The sequence below is a fragment of the Scyliorhinus canicula genome, chromosome 6 (assembly GCF_902713615.1).
Source record: "Scyliorhinus canicula chromosome 6, sScyCan1.1, whole genome shotgun sequence".
Lineage (NCBI taxonomy): Eukaryota > Metazoa > Chordata > Chondrichthyes > Carcharhiniformes > Scyliorhinidae > Scyliorhinus > Scyliorhinus canicula.
In genome coordinates, this window is record NC_052151.1 from 172,619,059 (window position 1) to 172,638,105 (window position 19,047).

The 19,047-nt window shown below is 44.7% G+C and overlaps 1 protein-coding gene across 1 annotated transcript in view; it reads left to right on the forward strand.

Annotated features, from left to right (window-relative positions):
- The window catches only part of eloal (elongin A, like), a 178,526-nt gene extending 161,486 nt beyond the window's left edge, over nt 1–17,040 (forward strand). Inside the window, exons 9-12 of the mRNA XM_038801049.1 lie at nt 2,115–2,295; nt 3,845–3,968; nt 15,806–15,918; nt 16,701–17,040. Of these exons, the coding sequence (XP_038656977.1) occupies nt 2,115–2,295; nt 3,845–3,968; nt 15,806–15,918; nt 16,701–16,762 (480 nt within the window). The 3' untranslated portion in view covers nt 16,763–17,040. The remainder of the gene's footprint in view (nt 1–2,114; nt 2,296–3,844; nt 3,969–15,805; nt 15,919–16,700) is intronic.
- Nucleotides 17,041–19,047: the final 2,007 nt, after the last annotated feature.

Consider the following 19,047-nt stretch of genomic DNA (forward strand, 5'->3'; position numbering starts at 1 on the left):
AACCAGCAACCATCTACATATTAATGAGCAATCCCCAGAAACAATTAGATACATTGAAACGATCGGGACCAAACCAGACTCCCCGGCGCCAGCGGGAGCCAGGACAAAGGAAGGCCAACGGACACATAGGAACCGCCCAGCGATCAGGGAACAGCTCCAGTATTGGAGAAATCGATCCAAACGATTGGGACTTGGTCCAATTGATTGGGACCAGGTCCGGGGACCGCCCAAAAGTGTGTGAAACCCTGGGGGACTATAAAACAGAGTCCCCAAATTCAATTCGTCCTTCTTGGCAGGGTCTCTCAGCAGCTCAAAACAACTCTTGACCGTGACTCTCAACAAGGAGAGACCTGCCTAGCAGCTGCACCAAACCAGTAAGTCTCCAGTCAACGCACGCTACGAGATAGGTGCTCCTAGCTACTAGTCCACACCAGCTTAAAGCCTGCAGACTCAGAATCGAACGAAAGGCCATTGTTCCCCTGACCTGGTGGGCCATTTCCAAAGCTAAGTATAGGCCTTTTAGTGTTAGAGATAGTCTAGTAAGTAGAGTTTTATGCATGAGTAGTGAATGACTGTGTGTATAGTAAATGTATTTTGATTTGAAACTTACTAACTGGTGTATTGAGTTATTGATCAGCACTTGGCTTTGAACCTCGTGGTGGTATCATAAAGATACCTGGCGACTCTAGAGCAAAGGTTATTAAAACAGAGAAATTAAGTAAAAGCACAATTAGCAACAGTGAGCATTGCGATTGGTGAATAGGGTTTGGTGTAAGTCAAGATATAGTCAACAGAATTTTCAAGGGGCCCAGCTTCTGGAGGGTGGAAAATGGGATACTGGTCAGGTTTAACATTGGCATAGTGGAGACTAGTGATGATAAGACCAAGGATGCACGTATCGGCAGCAGTTAGTTGAGGTAAGATCACAAGCAGGCGATATTATGAAATTGGGAGTAGGCAATTCTTGTAATGGAGTGGATATGTGGTTGGAAGCTCATCTCAAGGTCAAGTGGGACTCGAGCTAAAAACGGTCTGATACAGCCTGTAACAGTTGCCAGGGCGAGGGATGGAGACGGTGACTGATGACAACGGTTTGTGGTGAGGACTGAAGACAACAGCTTTGGTCTTCCCAATATAAATTGGTGGAAATCCCAATTTGGTCACCTAGTACTTGGATACTGACAATCATTATAATAAAATCAGAAACTGTGGAGGGATTAAAGAATTCAATTAGGTTAATCAAGCATGACCATTTGGAAATACACACAAACCTTTTATTTTCATTAGAGTTTTATAAGATATTTTGATTTCTTTTGAGTAAAGCTTCCATTACCTATTCCGACCACCAATGATGAGCTAATCTGTAATTCTCTGGTTTAGTTCTTTAAAGAGATTTAACAGATCTCCATTTGAATTTCCTTTTCGTCTTGCCAGGACAAAATGTTCAAGTTATAACATTTAATGCACTTATTAAACATAATTGTGGGTGAATCACCAAGAGAAGTTCTTCTTAAGATAAGTAAAACATTATGTAATTGATTAGCCAGGAACAGGGGATGGTTCTTGTTTTATTTGTTCTGAAACCCAAACAAACTTCTGTGAAATATTGTTTAACGAGTAATTTAGCTAATTGCTCAAGAAAATTTTTCTCCGACGGTGCTTGGCATAAAAGAGAGAACCATTTGATTGTTTTGTATTAAAGAACATTGCAATACTTAAAATTAATTTTAGTATTCCAAATGACTGAAGAACATGTACGTAAGGGACAGAGGGGAGAGAATAGATTACACAATAAACAATTGTGGCAGCTTAAAACGGCTGAAAGCCGCCATGACTTTAATTTTTTAAAGGTATTACTGAATATTAGTAATAAAACTTAATCAACTTTAAAGACAAACTGAACCATTCAAATCCATGATCCATTCTCTGGTAAAACTGATATCCTAATTCTGTATTTTAAAAGAAACATATTCTTTCAATCCTATATTTAGTATTTTAGTTTACAGGATGAGTCGCAATGATGAATGTAGTCCCAAGTGTAAAACTGGCATGTCAATCATTTGACCCTCTTTTTGATGAGCTCCATGGGTGCTTTGTTTGTTTACCTTAAATAGAGCTTTATTGAACAGACTGACCATTTCTGGATGAAGCACTGTAAAAAAGATTTCAAAAGTGAGGAGCCCGAGGAGTATGAATCATGGCGTGAGCTATATCTGAGACTTTATGACGAAAGAGAACTGAAATTGAAAATGCTGACGCAAAGCATTAGTTCTGCACATGCTAATAAGCCCAAAGGTCAGTGTGAACTTTGTACCCTTTTGAAGTAAAGGCCAACATTTGTATTGGCAAGCCTTTATGGTGTGGCAAAAGGTTCAAACTTAAATTGTTCATAAAGTATTGGAGGTCACTAGACAAGGACCCTTTGGAAATGGGTTCCTTACCTGAAGTTAAATGACATTTTGTATGGTGACAAAAGTGAGTTGCAGTGCTACTGCTTGAAGAATTTCAAACGTCACATTGTAATAGTCTGTCTTTGAAAGTGTGAGTCAAATTTTGAGAGGTATGATAGAGGGAAGCTGTGCAACAAACATGCATTAACTTCTATTTGAAGCCTGTGCCAAATTTCAAAAGTTCCGATGAGGCTCTGTCCACAGCATTAGTCTCTACCATAAAAAACAGGACATAAAAAACTGCGTAGGCAATTCTGGGAATTTTTCTATTACACCCTGTTGAATTTTTGTTCCCAATCTAAATTGAGACTTCACTTGTAACAAATCCAATTTGAAAACTGACGTGTTACTAAAACCATTTCAGTCCAGTAGCCAGAACAATGTAATTCAATAAGATGGCACATAAAAGATCAGTACCTGACATAAGAGCTCATGGAATTGGAGTAAATATGGTTGGAGGATTGTTTAATGGACAGGAAGCAGAGCAGAACATGTGTATTAAAGTGGATTTTGCAAGTGGCTGTTGTGACCAGTGGAGTACTGCGTAGATACTTGCTGGGCCATAGCTAGTTATAATCTGTAATCATGACTTTGACAAAGAGATTTAATGTTGTGTCCAAGTGTGCTGATGCATATTCACCTATTTTTGCAAACAGTGAAGAGGCTACCAGGAGGCTGCAGAAAGGAACAGGTTATGTTAGTGGGCAATAGGGTGGGGGCAGATGGTGTATAATATGGGGAAGTCTGAGGCTACTCGCTTTGGCAGTAAGATGGAAAAGTAGAATATTTTTGGGAAAGTGCAAAATGCTTCATCGTCGTGTATATTTAAGTCTGAGGTAAATGGATTCTTGGACTGAAGGAATCAAGCGGTATGGGGAGTAGTTGGGAAAGTGGGACAGCAGATCAGCAATGGTCATATTGAATGACAGAGCAGGCTTCAGGTAGGGGGGGGGGGGGGTATATGTTCTGTTTGTATTTGTATAATTTCCAGACCCATACCAGAGGCTTGACACTTTCGCTATTGTATCTATAGCGTGTGACTGTTGCTGTGTAGATGTGTATTTTGTTAAGGTCCCCACAATGCTTTTAATCTTGAACATCTACTTGATTCTTGTGACCGACATCATTACGTTTCTACTTCAGCAGAAAAGCACAGATGAATGCAAGTTTGGTTTGAAAATAATTTGACTTTGGACAAAAACCTGACTTACATGTGCCTGCAAATGGAGTGGGGAAGAGAACATGAAATTTCCATAGTCGGTTAAAATGTGTCACCATCATGTCATTAGCCCAGCAGCAGAGAATGATGTCAGTTTTATTGACTCAACAAACATTCAGTATGCTGTTGAAATGTGCCAAAAATGTAATGATTTGATCAATGACTTCATCTTCAGGTCGTCAAGTGAAGTTGGCATACTTGAGTACTTCTGCAAAACCACCAAGAGACATTCTGCGCCAACAAGGAATACATGGCACTGCTGGCTCTGCCCTTCAAAGTTCTCCCTTTGCCAAGCACAAGTAAGCATTTTTTCCTGTTGCATGTGCACTTTAACAGCTGGAACAGAAGACCTTAATTCTCATTTTGTAAATGGAAAATCTAATGTTGGAACAGCATTATGAAAGGATGGCCCTGTGTTTATATACCAGGAAGTAGGAGTGTGCAGGTTAACGCCATTTTTAATTTTTTTATTTTATAAATTTCGAGTACCCAATTAATTTTTTCCAATTAAGGGGCAATTTATCATGGCCAATCCACCTACCCTGAACCTCTTTTGGTTGTGGGAGCAAAACCCACGCAAACACGGGGAGAATGTGCACATGGACAGTGACCCAGAGCCGGGGTCGAACCGGGGACCTCGGCGCCGTGAGACAGCAGAGCTAACCTCTGCGCCACTGTGGTGCCCCTAGGTTAACACCATTTCTAATTTCAGTTTCAATTGTGAGTAACTCACCTCCTGACTTCCTCAAAGCTCCTCCACAGAAACCTGCTTGATTTAGTACCCCATCTACCAACTTCAAACATTCAATCCCTCACCACATAACTCTTGATTTGCAGCTCTGTTCTTTGTACTTTTAGGAGCTGGTTAATTTTGTATAAAAGATGCTCAAATATTTCAATATGTTAACAAATACAGCTCGTGATTACAGTCAGTGCTGTGTCATAATGTTTTTTTTTATTTGTTCATGGGACGTGGGCCTTGCAGGCTGTGCCAGCATTTATTGCCCAACCCTAATTGCCCTTGAGGGGGCAGCATTGCTGTGGGTCTGGAGTCACATGTAGGCCAGACCAGGTAAGGACGACAGATTTACTTCCCTAAAGGACATTAGTGAACCAGATGGGTTTTTACGACAATCGCCAATGATTTCATGGTCATCCTTAAATTTTTAATTCCAAATTTTTATTGAATTCAAATTTCACCATCTGAAGTTGCGAGATTTGAACCTGGGTCCCTAGAGCATTACTCTCTGGATTACTAGTCCAATGACAATACCACTATGCCACCACCTCCCCAGTTTTTGTGCACTTTTGTTCTCCTTATGGTAGTTAGTCAATGGACAGATTGGTGGGGGAGAGGGAGGAAAGATGTATGGCAGAATTTATTTGACCTACTTGTTATATATTGCTTAAATTCCTTTTTATAGGGTGGCACGGTAGCACAGTGGTTAGCATTGTTGCTTCACAGCTCCAGGGTCCCAGGTTCAATTCCCGTCTGGGTCACTGTCTGTGTGGAGTCTGCATGTTCTCCCCGTGTGTGTGTGTGGGTTTCCTCTGGGTGCTCCGGTTTCCTCCCACAGTCCAAAGATGTGCAGGTTAGGTGGATTGGTCATGCTAAATTGCTCTTAGTGTCCAAAATAATGGCTAGGTGGGGTTACTGGATTACGGTGTTAGGGTGGTGTGGGTTTAAGTGAGGTGCTCTTTCCAAGGGCCGGTGCAGAGTTGACGGGCAGAATGGCCTCCTTCTTGACTGTAAATTCTATGATTCTATAATTGTATGATTTATAGGTTTCTAATATACATGATGAACAGGAACTGTTCTGCGGATTGGTGCGGTGGAAGTTATTTCACCTGTTTAGAAGATGAAGTAACTTGAGTTTCATGGAATATGTTAAGTTATTTCATACGTTAGGAAAACAAAGGTAGTTTTAAAGGAATTAGATTTGCATTGGCAAACATTTGAAATCAGGTATACCCCAAGGCATTTTTTAAAGAAAATGAATGTGGCGATCCAGATTTTATATGGGCTGGGAAAGCCCCGAGGGTGAAGAAGGTGCTTCTTGAGCGGGGGCAAGGGGAGGGGGGCGTTGGCCCTTCCGAACTTCATTAATACTACTGGGCGGCTAATATTTTGATGGTGAGGAAGTGGGTAGTGGGGGAGGGGTCGTTGTGGGAGCGGGTAGAGGCGGCATTGTGTAAGGGCACGAGTCTGGAGGCTCTGTTGACGCACCTTTGTTGTTCTTACCAGCTCGGTACTCCACAAGCCCAGTGGTTAGTGGCAGCTCTGAGAGGGTGGGGGCAATGGAGGCAGCATGAGACTGGAGGTGGCGTCGGTGTGGTCACTGATCTGTGACAATCACCGGTTTGCTTTGGAGGGGGGCTGGATGGGGGCTTTAGGTGGTGGCAGCGGGCAGGGATTGAGAGATTTGAGGACCTTTTCATTGAGGAGGGTTTCCCGAGCCTGGAGGAGCAGGAGGAGGAGTTTGAGTTACCGGGTGGGAACAGATTTTGGTACCTGCAGGTACGGTACTTTGGCCGGAGGCAGGTTCCAAGCTTCCCTCGCTCCCTCTAAGGGGACTACAGGATAAGGTGATGTCAAAAACAGAGGTTGGGGAGAGGAGGGTACATCATGTACATATGTTTTGGGCGTATCCAAAGCCAAGGGGATTTTGGCAGGGATTCGCAGATGTCATGTCAGAGGTCCTAGAAGGGAGAGTAACTCCGAGTCCAGAGGTGGCAATATTTGGAATGTCGGAAGATCCGGGAGCTCGAGGTGGGGGGGGGAGAAAGGTTGACGACTTGTCCTTTGCCTCCCTGGTGGCCAGGAGACGGATTTTGCTGGGATGGAGGGACTCGGAGCCTCGAAAGTTGGGGGCGTGGGTCAGTGACATGGCAGAGTTTCTCTGGCTGGAGAAGATTAAGTTCTCCTTGAGGGGTTCAGTGCAGGGATTCACTCGGAAGTGGCAGCCGTTCACCAACTACTTTAAGGAAAACTGACCATCAACAGAAATGGAGGGGAATTGGGGGGGGGGGGGGGGGGGGGGGGGGGGTGGGGGTGGTTGAAGGGGAGGCATGGAAGTGGAGAATAAGGGCAGGGAATCTAATATGTGGGTAGTTAGGAGTTAGGATGGGGGGAAGTTGGGTATGTTACTCTGGTTTTTTTTTAGAAATGTGTTTTATTGGGTTTTTGAACATAGTATATTTACAGTTGTGTACACAGATTGAAATGTATATTAAAAAACTGGTAGGATATTGTACACCAGCACAAAAGCAGCAACTCTGTACAGTTAGCCATATTACGTTTAACATATAAGTAGGTGCATGTTTGTGGGGGGGGGGGCGGAAATTGGGGAGGTAAATATATATTTGGGTGCCGGAGAAACAATTACAGTAGTTATATCCAATGTAGAGGGCAATACGGGAATGGATCTGGTGTTGATGTTGTTACTTGCTTCTCCCAGACGGTTTTCGCTGCCGTTGTTGTTGCGTGTTCATCTCAGCTTCAGCTGTTTGTCCCTTCTTTCTCCAGTATTTTCTTGCTCTCTGTTCCTGTATTTGCTGAGTTTGTTGTTGTCTCTCTCCGGCTGTCATTCCCTCGCCTCCCCTCCCTCTCTGGTTCACCTCTATTGTTCCCTGCCTCCTCCTTCTTCCCTCTTTCCTCCCCCCCCCCCCCCCTTTCTCCTGTGGTTCACCTTTCTTTTCTCTTAGGTTTAGCTGTTTTCCCCCCCACACCCCCTCCCCCCACCATGGGACTTTCCCTCCATCTCACGCCTTAGCTACTTTCCCCTGATTCTTGGCAATTCTTCTGCATGTTTGTTGGCAACAAACGGGCCCCGGAACAGTTGGGTGAATGGCTCCCACGTTCTGTGGAGCCGTCGTCCGACCCTCGGATGGCAAATTTCATTTTCTCCATTTGGAGAGATTCTGAGAGGCCGGACAGCAAGTCTGCAGCTTTGGGTGGTGCGGCTGACCGCCAACTGAACAGGATTCTACGGCGGGCAATCAGGGAGGCAAAGGCAAGGGCTTCTGCCTCCTCCCCATGAATAGATCTGGCTGGTCTGATACCCCGAATTCCGCCACTTTCGGGCATGGCCCCACGCTCATCCCCACCACTTTGGACATTGCCTCGAAGAAGTCTGTCCAGTGCCCATCAAGTTTGGGGCATCCCGGAACATGTGGGCGTGGTTGGCCAGGCCTCCTTGGCACCACTCACGTCTGTCCTCCACCTCCGGGAAGAACCTACTCATTCGAGTTCTTGTTAAGTGGGCTCTATGTACCACTTTTAGCTGCGTCAGGTTGAGCCTTGCGCACGTGGGGGTGGAGTTGACCCGATGCAGTGCTTCGCTCCAGAGTCCCCATCCTATTTTAATCCCCAGGTCTTCCTCCCATTTCTTTCTTGTTGCGTCCAGTATGGTTTTGGCCCTTTCTACCAGTTGTTCATACATGTCGCTACAGTTTCCTCTGTCCAGGATGTTTGCGTCCAGTAACTCTTCCAGTAATGTGCGTCCTTGTCTCCTTTCATAGGAAGTTTTTGAGTTGCAGGTACCTTAGCTTGTTCCCCCTGGCTAGCTGGAATTTCTCCGTCGATTCGTCCAGTGTTGCGATCCTGCCGTCCGTATATAGGTCCCTGACTGTTCGTGTCCCTCCGTCATGCCCCCACTTTTTAAAGGTGGCATCAGTCAGCGCTGGTGTGAACCTATAGTTGTTGCAGATCGGAGCTTTGTCTGACATTTTGGTCAGGCCAAATTGCTGCCGTACACAGGGAGAATGTGCAAACTCCACATGGACAGTGACCCAGAGCCGGGATTGAACCTGGGACCTCAGTGCCGTGAGGCAGCAGGACTAACCCGCTGCACCACCATGCTGCCCTCGGCTTCTGGCTCCTTGATCCATCCCCTTATTCACTCAGCTGTTGCTGTACTGCGGGGTTTTTGCGTGTGTCGGACCGTTCTGTTATTTAGAATGTTAATATGCTAAATGTTAAAAATGTTAAATGTTCTAAATGCCTCAATAAAATGTTTCCTAAACGAAAAAAAAAGAAATAAGGTATAGTTTTAGCTAGGTATAGTTAAAAGTGGAGTGGAAAGAGTGGACTAAAAGAGACATTTGTAAAACCTGGACTAGATTTTGGAATGTAAACTACCAAAGGGAAACATCGAGAGAAGATTTTAAAGTGTATTTTGGGGAGTAGAGTTTGGAAACTCTCATGTGACATCATCTGGGGAGATTCTGAGGAGAAAACCACAGACACTAACTTGGTCAGAGTGTGTGTATTTTCTCACTCATTTTGTGTGTTAAAAAGGGTCTTTGTATTAATGAGACCATTGTAGATTAAGATGTACTTTTTAATTTGTGTTAACGATTGTACAGGTTTCAGGATTAAGCTAAGGGGAGTAAAGGCATATTGTATAATCCAATTTGTACATGTTCAATAAATATAAACCAGAACCTCGGCAGAATATTCATTTTCACCACTTGGACCCACCCCGCCAGCATTAAGTGCCTTGTATCCCAACTCTTAAGATCCTCCCTAGCCTCCTCCACCAACTTTGTTAAGTTCCAATTGTGGAACCCCATCCATTCACTCTTTACCGGAATCCCCAAATACCTAAACCTATCCCTCGTTACCGTAAATGGCATCCCCTCTAAATTAGCCCGCTGTACCAGCTCATTCACTGGGAATACCTCGCTTTTCCCTACATTCAGCTTGTACCCTGAGAACCCTCCAAACCTCCCCAGCAGGCCTATAATCCTTCCCATACTCTCCATAGGAGCCAAAACATACAGCAAGAGGTCATCGGCATAGAGCGACACCTCATGCTCCCTTTGTCCTCTCATAACCCCCCGCCACTCCGCCGAGCCCCTGTGACCCATCGTGAATGGCTCTATGGCCAGCGCAAACAGCAGCGGTGACAGCGGGCACCCCTGCCTTGTACCCCTGTGTAAGTCAAAGCTTTGTGAGCTCATATCATTCATCCTCACCCTCGCCCTTGGTGCCACATACGGCAACCGCACCCATGCCACAAATCTCGGCCCAAATCCAACCCTTGCCAAAACCTTGAATAAGTACCGCCACTCCGCCCCATCAAATGCCTTCTCCGGGTCCATGGACACCACCGTGTCCGGTCACAGAGCTCCCGACGAATTCGTCACCACATTCAGCAGCTGTGTTATATTACCCGTGAGCTGCCTGCCCTTCATGAAGCCTCTTTGATCTTCTGCCACCACCCTGGGGTCACACTCCTCCATCGTCCCCGCCAACAACTTAGCCAATACTTTCACATCTGTGTTCAATAGTGACATAGTGATATGACCGACATTCCACCGGGTCCTTCCCCTTTCTCGGGATCAGTATGATTACTGCCTGCGTCACCGTCTCCGGCAACTCCCCCTTCTCCAGTGCTTCAACAGATGTGGTGCCAGGTCCGTCGGAAATTCCTTATAAAATGGTCCTGTGACTCTGTACCTCCACTTTCTTTATGCGGCATTTGAGCATGGGTTCCATTCTGGGATCTTCCCATTCATTTATAACATCAACTGGGATTGTAACACACATGTCGATATCACTGAATAGGAATGACTTAACTCTAAAAATCCCATATCCTGAAACTTTGACCCCTTAATTTTGGCCCTTCCAGTCTGTCCAGTTTTGTCAACATTTTATATTTTTCTTTTTTTTTAATAAACATTTTATTGACGTATTTTGATATAATAACAACAACAAAATAAACAACATATATGAAACCATAGTGCAAAAGCTTCTCGTACAGGTCCCTCCCTTATTGACCCCTACTGTAATCTAAACTACTCCCCCCCCCCCCCCCCCCCCCCCCCTCTCCCTCCGGGGCGAACCCTAACAGTGACCCTCTCGAGGCAAACTTGATTTTCTCCAAACAGAGAAAGCTAGCCATGTCCGATAGCCAGGTCTCCGACTTCGGGGGCTTTGAGTCCCTCCAAGCTAATAGTATCCATCTCCGGGCTACCAGGGAAGCAAAGACCAGAACGTCTGCCTCTTTCTCCTCCTGAATTCCCGGGTCTTCCAACACCCTGAAAATCGCCACCTCTGAACTCAGCGCCACCCTTGTTTTTAACACCGTGGACATGACATCCGTAAACCCCTGCCAAAATCCCCTAAGCTTCGGACAGGGCCAGAACATGTGGACATGGTTCGCTGGTCCTCCTGCATATTTTGCACACCTGTCTTCCACCCCAAAGAATCTGCTCATCTGGGCCACGGTCATGTGAGCTCAGTAAACAACCTTAAATTGCATCAGGCTGAACCTGGCACATGTTGCGGACGTGTTGGCTCTACTCAACGCGTCCGCCCATAGACCATCCTCTATCTCAACTCCCAGCTCCTCCTCCCACTTGCGCTTCAGCTCCTCGGTCTGCGTCTCCTCCAACCCCATAAGTTCCTTATAAATGTCCGAGACGCTCCCTTCTCCTATCCACCCTCTGGAAACTACCCTGTCCTGAATCCCCCTTAGCGGGAAGCGCGAAGGTTGACACCTGTTAACGAAGGAAGTCCCGCACCTGCAGATACCTGAATTTGTTTCCCCCTCGCCAGCCCAAACTATTCCTCCAATGCCCTCAGACTCTGAAAGCTTCCCTCTATGAAATTATCCCCCATCCTCTCAATCCCCGCTCTCCGCCATAACCGGAACCCCCCGTCCATACTCCTCTGAGCAAACCAATGATTATCACAGATTGGGGCCCAAACAGATGTTCCCCCTGCTCCCACAGCCGCCTCCACTGGCCCCAAACTCTCAGAGCCGCCACCACCACTAGACTGGTGGAGTACGTTGCCGGCGGGAACGGCAGAGGCGCAGTTACCAACACCCCCAAACTGGTGCCCTTACGTGAAGCCGCCTCCATACGCACCCATGCCAACCCCTCCCCCACCACCCACTTCTTGATCATGGCTACATTAGCTGCCCAGTAATAGTTGCTAAAATTTGCCAGTGCCAACGCGCCCTCTCCCCGACTCCGCTCAAGCATTGCCTTCCTTACTCCCGGGGTCTTGCCCGCCTAGACACAGCCTGTGGTTACTCTGTCGACCTGCTTAAAAAAGGACCGCACAATAAAGACGGGGAGACACTGAAATACAAATAGGAATCTCGGGAGGACCGTCATCTTCACCGTTTGCATGGCAGCACGGTGGCGCAGTGGGTTAGCAGTGCTGCCTCACGGCGCTGAGGTCCCAGGTGCGATCCCGGCTCTGGGTCACTGTCCGTGTGGAGTATGCACATTCTCCCCGTGTTTGCGTGGGTTTCGCCCCCACAACCTAAAAACGTGCAGGCTAGGTGGATTGGCCATGCTAAGTTGCCCATTAATTGGAAAAATGAATTGGATACTCTAAATTTATAATAAAGCAAAAAAAAGATCTTCACTGTTTGCACCCTCCCAGCCAGAGACAACGGAAGCGCGTCCCATCTCCGAAAATCGTCCTTCATTTGGTCCACCAGCTGGGCCCAATTCAATTTATGCACCCGGTCCCATTCCCGCGCCACTTGGATGCCTTGGTACTTAAAGCTTCCCTTTACTAACCTAAACGGCAGCTCTCCCAGCCGCCTCTCCTGTCCCCTCGTCTGGACCACAAACATCTCACTCTTTCCCATATTAAGCTTATACCCGGAAAACTGGCCAAATTTCCCTAGAGTCCTCACGATTTCTTCCACCCCCTCTATTTGGTCCGAAACGTATAGACACCGCATAGAGTGAAACCCCCCCCCTTCCAGGACCAGTCCTGTCCAGCCCCTGGAGGCTCTCGGAGTAATTACCAACGGCTCTATAGCCAGCGCAAACAACAGTGGGGAAAGGGGGCATCCCTGACCCGTCCCCCAGTGCAGTCTAAAATAGTCCGATGTTGTCCTAAACGTCTGTACACCTGCCACAGGAGCCTGATACAATAATCTCACCCAGTCAATAAAGCCCCGCCAACATTTTATTTTTTTCAATGAGAACCCCTCTCATTCTTCTAATTTCCAATGGATACAGACCCAGTCAACCCAATCTCAACTAATACTACCATCCCAGGAATCAGTCTGGTGAACCTTTGCTCCACTTCCTCTATAGCAAGTATATCCTTAGATAAGGAGACCAAAGCTGCACACACTACTCCAGGTGCAGTCTCATAAGGCCCTGTACAGCTATCCTTGCCCTGTTCTCGAGCCCACTTGCAATGAAGGCCAAAAGACATTTGTCTTCTCTTTTTTTTCTTTTTTTATAAATTATTTTCTTTTACATTTAAGGGGCAATTTAGCATGGCCAATCCACCTAACCTACACATCTTTGGGTTGTGGGGGTGAAACCCACACAGACACGGGGAGAACGTGCAATCTCTACACGGACAGTGACCCAGTCATTTATCTTTCTAACTGCCTGCTGTATCTGCATTCCTGTAACAGTCTCCCCGAACAGGCGCCGGAATGTGGCGACTAGGGGCTTTTCACAGGAACTTCATTTGAAGCCTACTCGTGACAATAAGCGATTTTCATTTCATTTTCATTTCATTTCATGCTTGCTCCAATGATTGGTGTACAAGGACACCCAGATCCTTTTTGTACATTAACATATCCCAATCTATCTCCATTTAAATAATACTCTGCCATTCTATCCTGTCTACAGTGGATAACTTTTCATTTATCCACATTCTGCTGTATCAGCCCACTCACTTAACTTGTCTCAATCACCTTGAAGCCTCTTAACGTCCTCCTCACCACTCAGTGTCACCAGGATTTGTGTCGTCAGCAAACTTGGAAATATTGGAAATATTACTTTTGCTTTTCTCATCCAAATCATTGATCCATATTCTAAATAGCTGGTGCCCAAGCACAGACCCCTTTTGGACCCACTAGACACAGCCTGCCACTTTGAAAACCTGTTTATTACTACTCTTCCTGTCTGCAAACCAATTTTCAATCCATGCCAATATGTAACTCCCAATCCCATGTTATTTGCCATTGATGCTAAATGGCGGTGATCCCCTGAATGGTTTTGTTGGTAAATTTATTTGACTTTTCTGTGCTGAACTATTGAATCAAGTCCTCTAAATTGTTTTTGTGCATCATGGTGGTCCATACGAAGGTATGAATTAGGAGCAGAAGTAGGCCATTTGGCCTTGCAAGCCTTCTCCGCCATGATGAGATTATGGTTAATCTAATTGTGGCCTCAACTCTACTTTCCCTCCTTTGTTAGTCAAGAACCTATTTACGTCTGCATTAAAAATGTTCAATGACCCTACCTCCGCTGCTCTCTGGTGAAGAGAAATTCACAGCTCTCAGAGAAAAGAATTCACCTAATTTCCATCTTAATCGAGAGCCCTTATTTTGAAGTTGTGCCCCCTCCTGTATGGGGAACACATCCTATTAGCATCCACCCTCTCGAGACCCCTCAATATCTTGAGTTTCAATAAGATCACTTCTCGTTCTTTAAATACCAATGGGCACAAGTCTGACCATCTTCAATCTTTCCTTTTTTTTTAATGTACATTTAGAGTACCCAATTTTTTTTTTCCAATTAAGGGGCAATTTAGCGTGGCCAATTCCCCTACCCTGCATATCTTTGGGTTGTGGGGGTGAAACCCACGCAGACATGGGGAGAATGTGCAAACTCCACACGGACATTGACCCAGGGCCGGGATTCGAATCCGGGTCCTCAGCGCCGCAGTCCAACTGCTATCCACTGCGCCACATGCTGCCCCTATCTTCAATCTTTCCTTATAAGATAGCTATATCCTAGTCTTAGGTGTTCAAATTAAATATAGATTATTTGGCAATGCAGAATAAATGGTGGAAATTCTTAAATTGTCAATATAAAGAAAATCTGTACTGCAGTACATTGCCTTGGTATAAATTAGAAGGCGTAAGCCTTTGGTCTCTATATTGTATGGTTCCCAGTAAACTAGCGTCTTTTATCGTACTTTTTCTTGGTCATTTTCATTTAATATTGTTTGTTTTTTATTATCTTTATTTGTAAACTCAGATTTGATAAATAGGTTTTTATCATTGTATACATCCGTAATTAAGCCAAAGCCATGATGTTTGAAAAGGGGAGGTGCATGGTGTTTCAAAAGGATAATTAATGGTGTGGAATGCGGTTGTGATTTGGAGGACTAAGGCAGAACTTACACCAAGACGTTTGAGGGGACAAGATGTTGGCTGGCTTTCACAAAATATGGTGCGTCTGTCTAGATTGTTGAATTCTTGCATTGCATTGTTGCTATTGCGAACCAGCTTTATTAATCTTCTTTCTGCGAATGATGGGGTGGTGAAAACATTCAGACTTTGTTCATAATTTGAAAAATAGGCAAATTTATATGTACGTGATTCCATTTTGTTTTCAGCGGAGTGTGAGGATATGAAATGGTCGTATGTTTCTCCCTTCCATCAGTGATCTGCACTGAGCTCAGTCAACATTAAGAACTGTGTAAGGAAGACATTCCCCCACCCCCCTGTCTTGTTATGCTCTATGTGTAGCATAAGCGGCTTCCTTGATGTGCACTTGAAAAAGGAAGGTTCAGACGTGGAGATAACTTCAACACGTTTATTAAGCTATTTACAATTCTCTGACTCGGGTTTGCCACTACTGTTAATCCTTCTATAGCTACTCAGACTGACTAACCAGTCTGCTACAATCCACATGGTGTGATATTGAATCAACCCTGTGTCTCTACTCACTGACTGTCTCCACTGGAAAGAGGAAGATCATGTGTGTGGTGTCCTTTATATATGGGTTGGTGTAATGCCCTCTTGTGGTGGTGTCACCTCAGTGTGTATTGTGAATGCCCATTGGTCGTGTCCTATCTAACTGACCTATTGGTTGAATGTCTGTGTGTCATGTCTCTGGTGCTCCCTCGAGTGTCTAGCTAGTCTACATGTATTTACATTATCCCCTTGTGTATTTACAGCAATGCATATCACCACACCCCACCCCACCCACCACCCACCACACACACACACACACACACACACAACCCAAAGATGTGCAGGATAGGTGAATTGACCACGCTAAATTTCCCCTTATTTGGTGGGGGGGAAAAAGAAATGTGTAAAGAAGGATTGCTCACTTTTTCCACTAATTGCATTGGGCATGTTTGATTCATGTTCTCAGCTGCATGTGAAAAACTTTTCTCATCTAGGAAGACGTCCAGCTTAGCTGGAGGAAGTGTGTCCTCTGACAGAACTAAGGGCACCAGTGGCCATGTTGCTGGGAGCAGTCATTCAGGCCCAGAACCAAAGAGGCAAGTTAAAAGTAAGTAAAGTGTACCATTTTCTGAAAAGTACCATTAAATTTTTTTTAAACTGAGGAGATTAAATGATATTTCCCATTGTTCTAAAGCTTGCAGTACTTGATATTAACACAGGAAATAAGTTTGTGGCTTTAACAGACTTTGCTACTGTTTGATGGGGGGTTTTGGTGGAGAAGGGTTGGTGGTAATGAAAGGACAAAAGAAGTAACTCTTTCCTGAAGTACTGATCCATTGGTTGGTTAGGGAGCAGCATTGATACTGGACTAGTTTAGGTTGTGCAACTTAAAATTGTGGGGAGAGATGGAGCAGAGACCCAATTGGGATGGGAGGGGAAGAAAATTGGTACCCGAGTGAAAGTAAAATATTGTTATTTTGAATGGAAGGATTATGGGGGAAAAGCTACCCAGTAACTTTTGCTGTGGTGAATTATAGGAGAGAAATGGGAATAATGGTAGCATGTGACTCATGAGGAAATTTGTGACTAATGTTGCAATGGATTGTGAGGGGTGTTATCTTGAAAAATACATTTTCTTGGCGTGTGGGTGATAGACAAGACGGGTTATATTTTCACTTCTTGAATATTATAGCTTTAGAGGTGTTGATTTTCACAATTTAAGTTTAGCAGTGGAATTGTACATTAAGAAAATGTATTTCTTTTGATATTTTAGCACTTGTATAATGGAATATTTCTAAATGTAAAATGCATTCAAAACTACTGGCTGTTAAGATATCTTTGCAGCCAGGCATGGTTTTCTTTCTTTAAAAAATGTTTTTATTTTTCCAGAGGTTGCCCCAATGATGGCAAAATCCTTAAGGGCCTTTAAGAACAGGCTGGGTCCACGATAAATAGGATTGAGAACAGCTGCTTCATCTGACTACGTTGTATATAAGCTTATTGTTCAGAAGATGGAATGTTTACTTATTATTTTTGTACACAACTTTTTGACCAACAAGTGCATCTTGTACATATTTATTTTCTGGGAGAAAAATGATCATTTGCAAAATTCTGGAGCAAGTGTGGCATGAACTTAAATTAAAAGAAGTAAAGATGCAAGATTGAAATTGCAACGTTTTTCAAACAATTCAAATTGATGTATCACGTTCAGAATAAAAGCTAAAATGTGTTCTGTGCTATAGATTTTGTTACCCTCAGCGTGTTGTAGAATCTAATTCATTTGTTTAGCGAGCGTTTGCATTGTTTTGATGTGGCATTGTAACCAATTGGATGGAATTTTCCCAAAATTGCAGAGTGCTGAATCACGGGAGGAAAAACTTCTCGCCTGATTAAACACTCTGTGCAATTTCAAAGTGCTACTGGAACTCTTTTTTTTTTTGTTTCCCCCCCCCCCCCCCCCCCCCCCCCCCCCCATCGCAGGCATCGGACTCTCCCATCTTGGCACCCGACCCGCACAAGGGTGATTCCCTCTCCCCTAATTGAGGAGGATTGCCCCCTTGACACTGCCCTCTTGGCTGTGCCCCCAACAGTTCCAGTCGGTGACAATGCTGAGCCTTGTCCCTCAACTCCCGGGGCGTCTAGGCACAGTCGCGCTCCCAGTGTGGTCATCACAACTCAGCTTTGCTCTTGAAAGCCAGTAGAGATTTGTGCCAGCATGACATCACACCTCTGGGGCAGTGTGGGGAAGATACATCATGTCAGATCTATGGCATAAAGCCCTTTAATTATGTTAAAATATATTTAAATTCATGGAAATCCAATCCACGCGCTTGCTGAGAATGAACCTCATCACGTCACTGGTGCTGAGGAAGGTCTCAAACTGAGATTTCGCTGGTACCAATCCAGTCTTTGGCTGCTCACCGGATTTACTGTCCATAACGGGTTTGCACCCAAGGCGAACGGGGCTGCTAGATCCTGCCCAGCAAGATCCATGCTGGGTGTTGACAAAAAGATACATTTTGCACTGTGACAGGTATTTGTGGTTATTTTCCAGTTGAGGGACCCTTATTAGAAATAAATTTTCCTGCTGCTCGTAGTTTTCATAAGTGTTTGATTCTGAGGTTATTTGCTGATTGACTAATTAAGAGCAGGATTAGACCATTCAGCCCCTTGAGCCTGCTCTGCCATTTGAGAAGATCATGAGAAGATCGTGGCTAGTGTGATTGTGGCCTCAACTCTACTGTCTACCCCTTATACCTTCTGACTCCCTTGTCAATTAATAATCTAACTCAGCTTCAAAAATGTTCGATGACCTTGCCTCCACTGCTCTTTAGGGAAGAGAAGTCTACATATTAACGACCCTCTGAGAAAATATTTTCCTCATCTCCATTTAAATAGGAGATCCTTATTTTTAAACTGTCTCTTACTTTTAGTCCCTCCCACAAAGGGTAACATCCCTGCAGCGTCCGCCCTGTCAAGCCCCCTCAGGATCTTGTACGTTTCAAATCAGATCACCTCTTTCTTCTAAACTCCAATCGATACAGGCCCAATCTGTTCAACCTTACCTCCTAAGATAACTACCCCCAACCCACCCACCTCTCCCACCATCTCGAGAACACGTATCGTGAACGGTTTCTAATGCAATGATATATTTTCTCAAGTAAGGGGGACCAGAACTGTACACAATACTTCAGATGTGGTCTCTCCAACGGCCTGGACAATTGTAGCAAAACTTCCCTACTTTTGTGTTTTATTCCCTTTGTAATAAATAACAACCTTCCATTCGCCTTCTGATCACCTGCTGTACCTGAATGCTAACTTTCTGGGACACCCAGTTTCCTCTGCATCTCTTGTTCTACAATCTCTATCGTTTAAATAATGTGCTGCTTTTGTGGACACATTCTCCCACATTACACTCCATCTGCCAATTGTCTGTCCACTCACTTGACCTTTTACTCCTACAAAGCTAGCTAGCTGTGGTAATTGCTTTGCAAACCATCTTTGAGTGAATGGTTTAGTTATAACATTCATGACTAGCAGTTGTCTGATCATGCTTCCTGCCATTATGGCCAAATAGATATTTCATTGATGTTGGATGATCAAGGAATGCTTCTGTTGAAGCAGGGTTACAGCAAGGCAACTAGGCTTTCATTGCATACGTCTATGCTAACTAATGTTGCATTGAATTATTTTACGCAGATTGTATCTGTACCTCAGATACGATTTCATCCTTGAG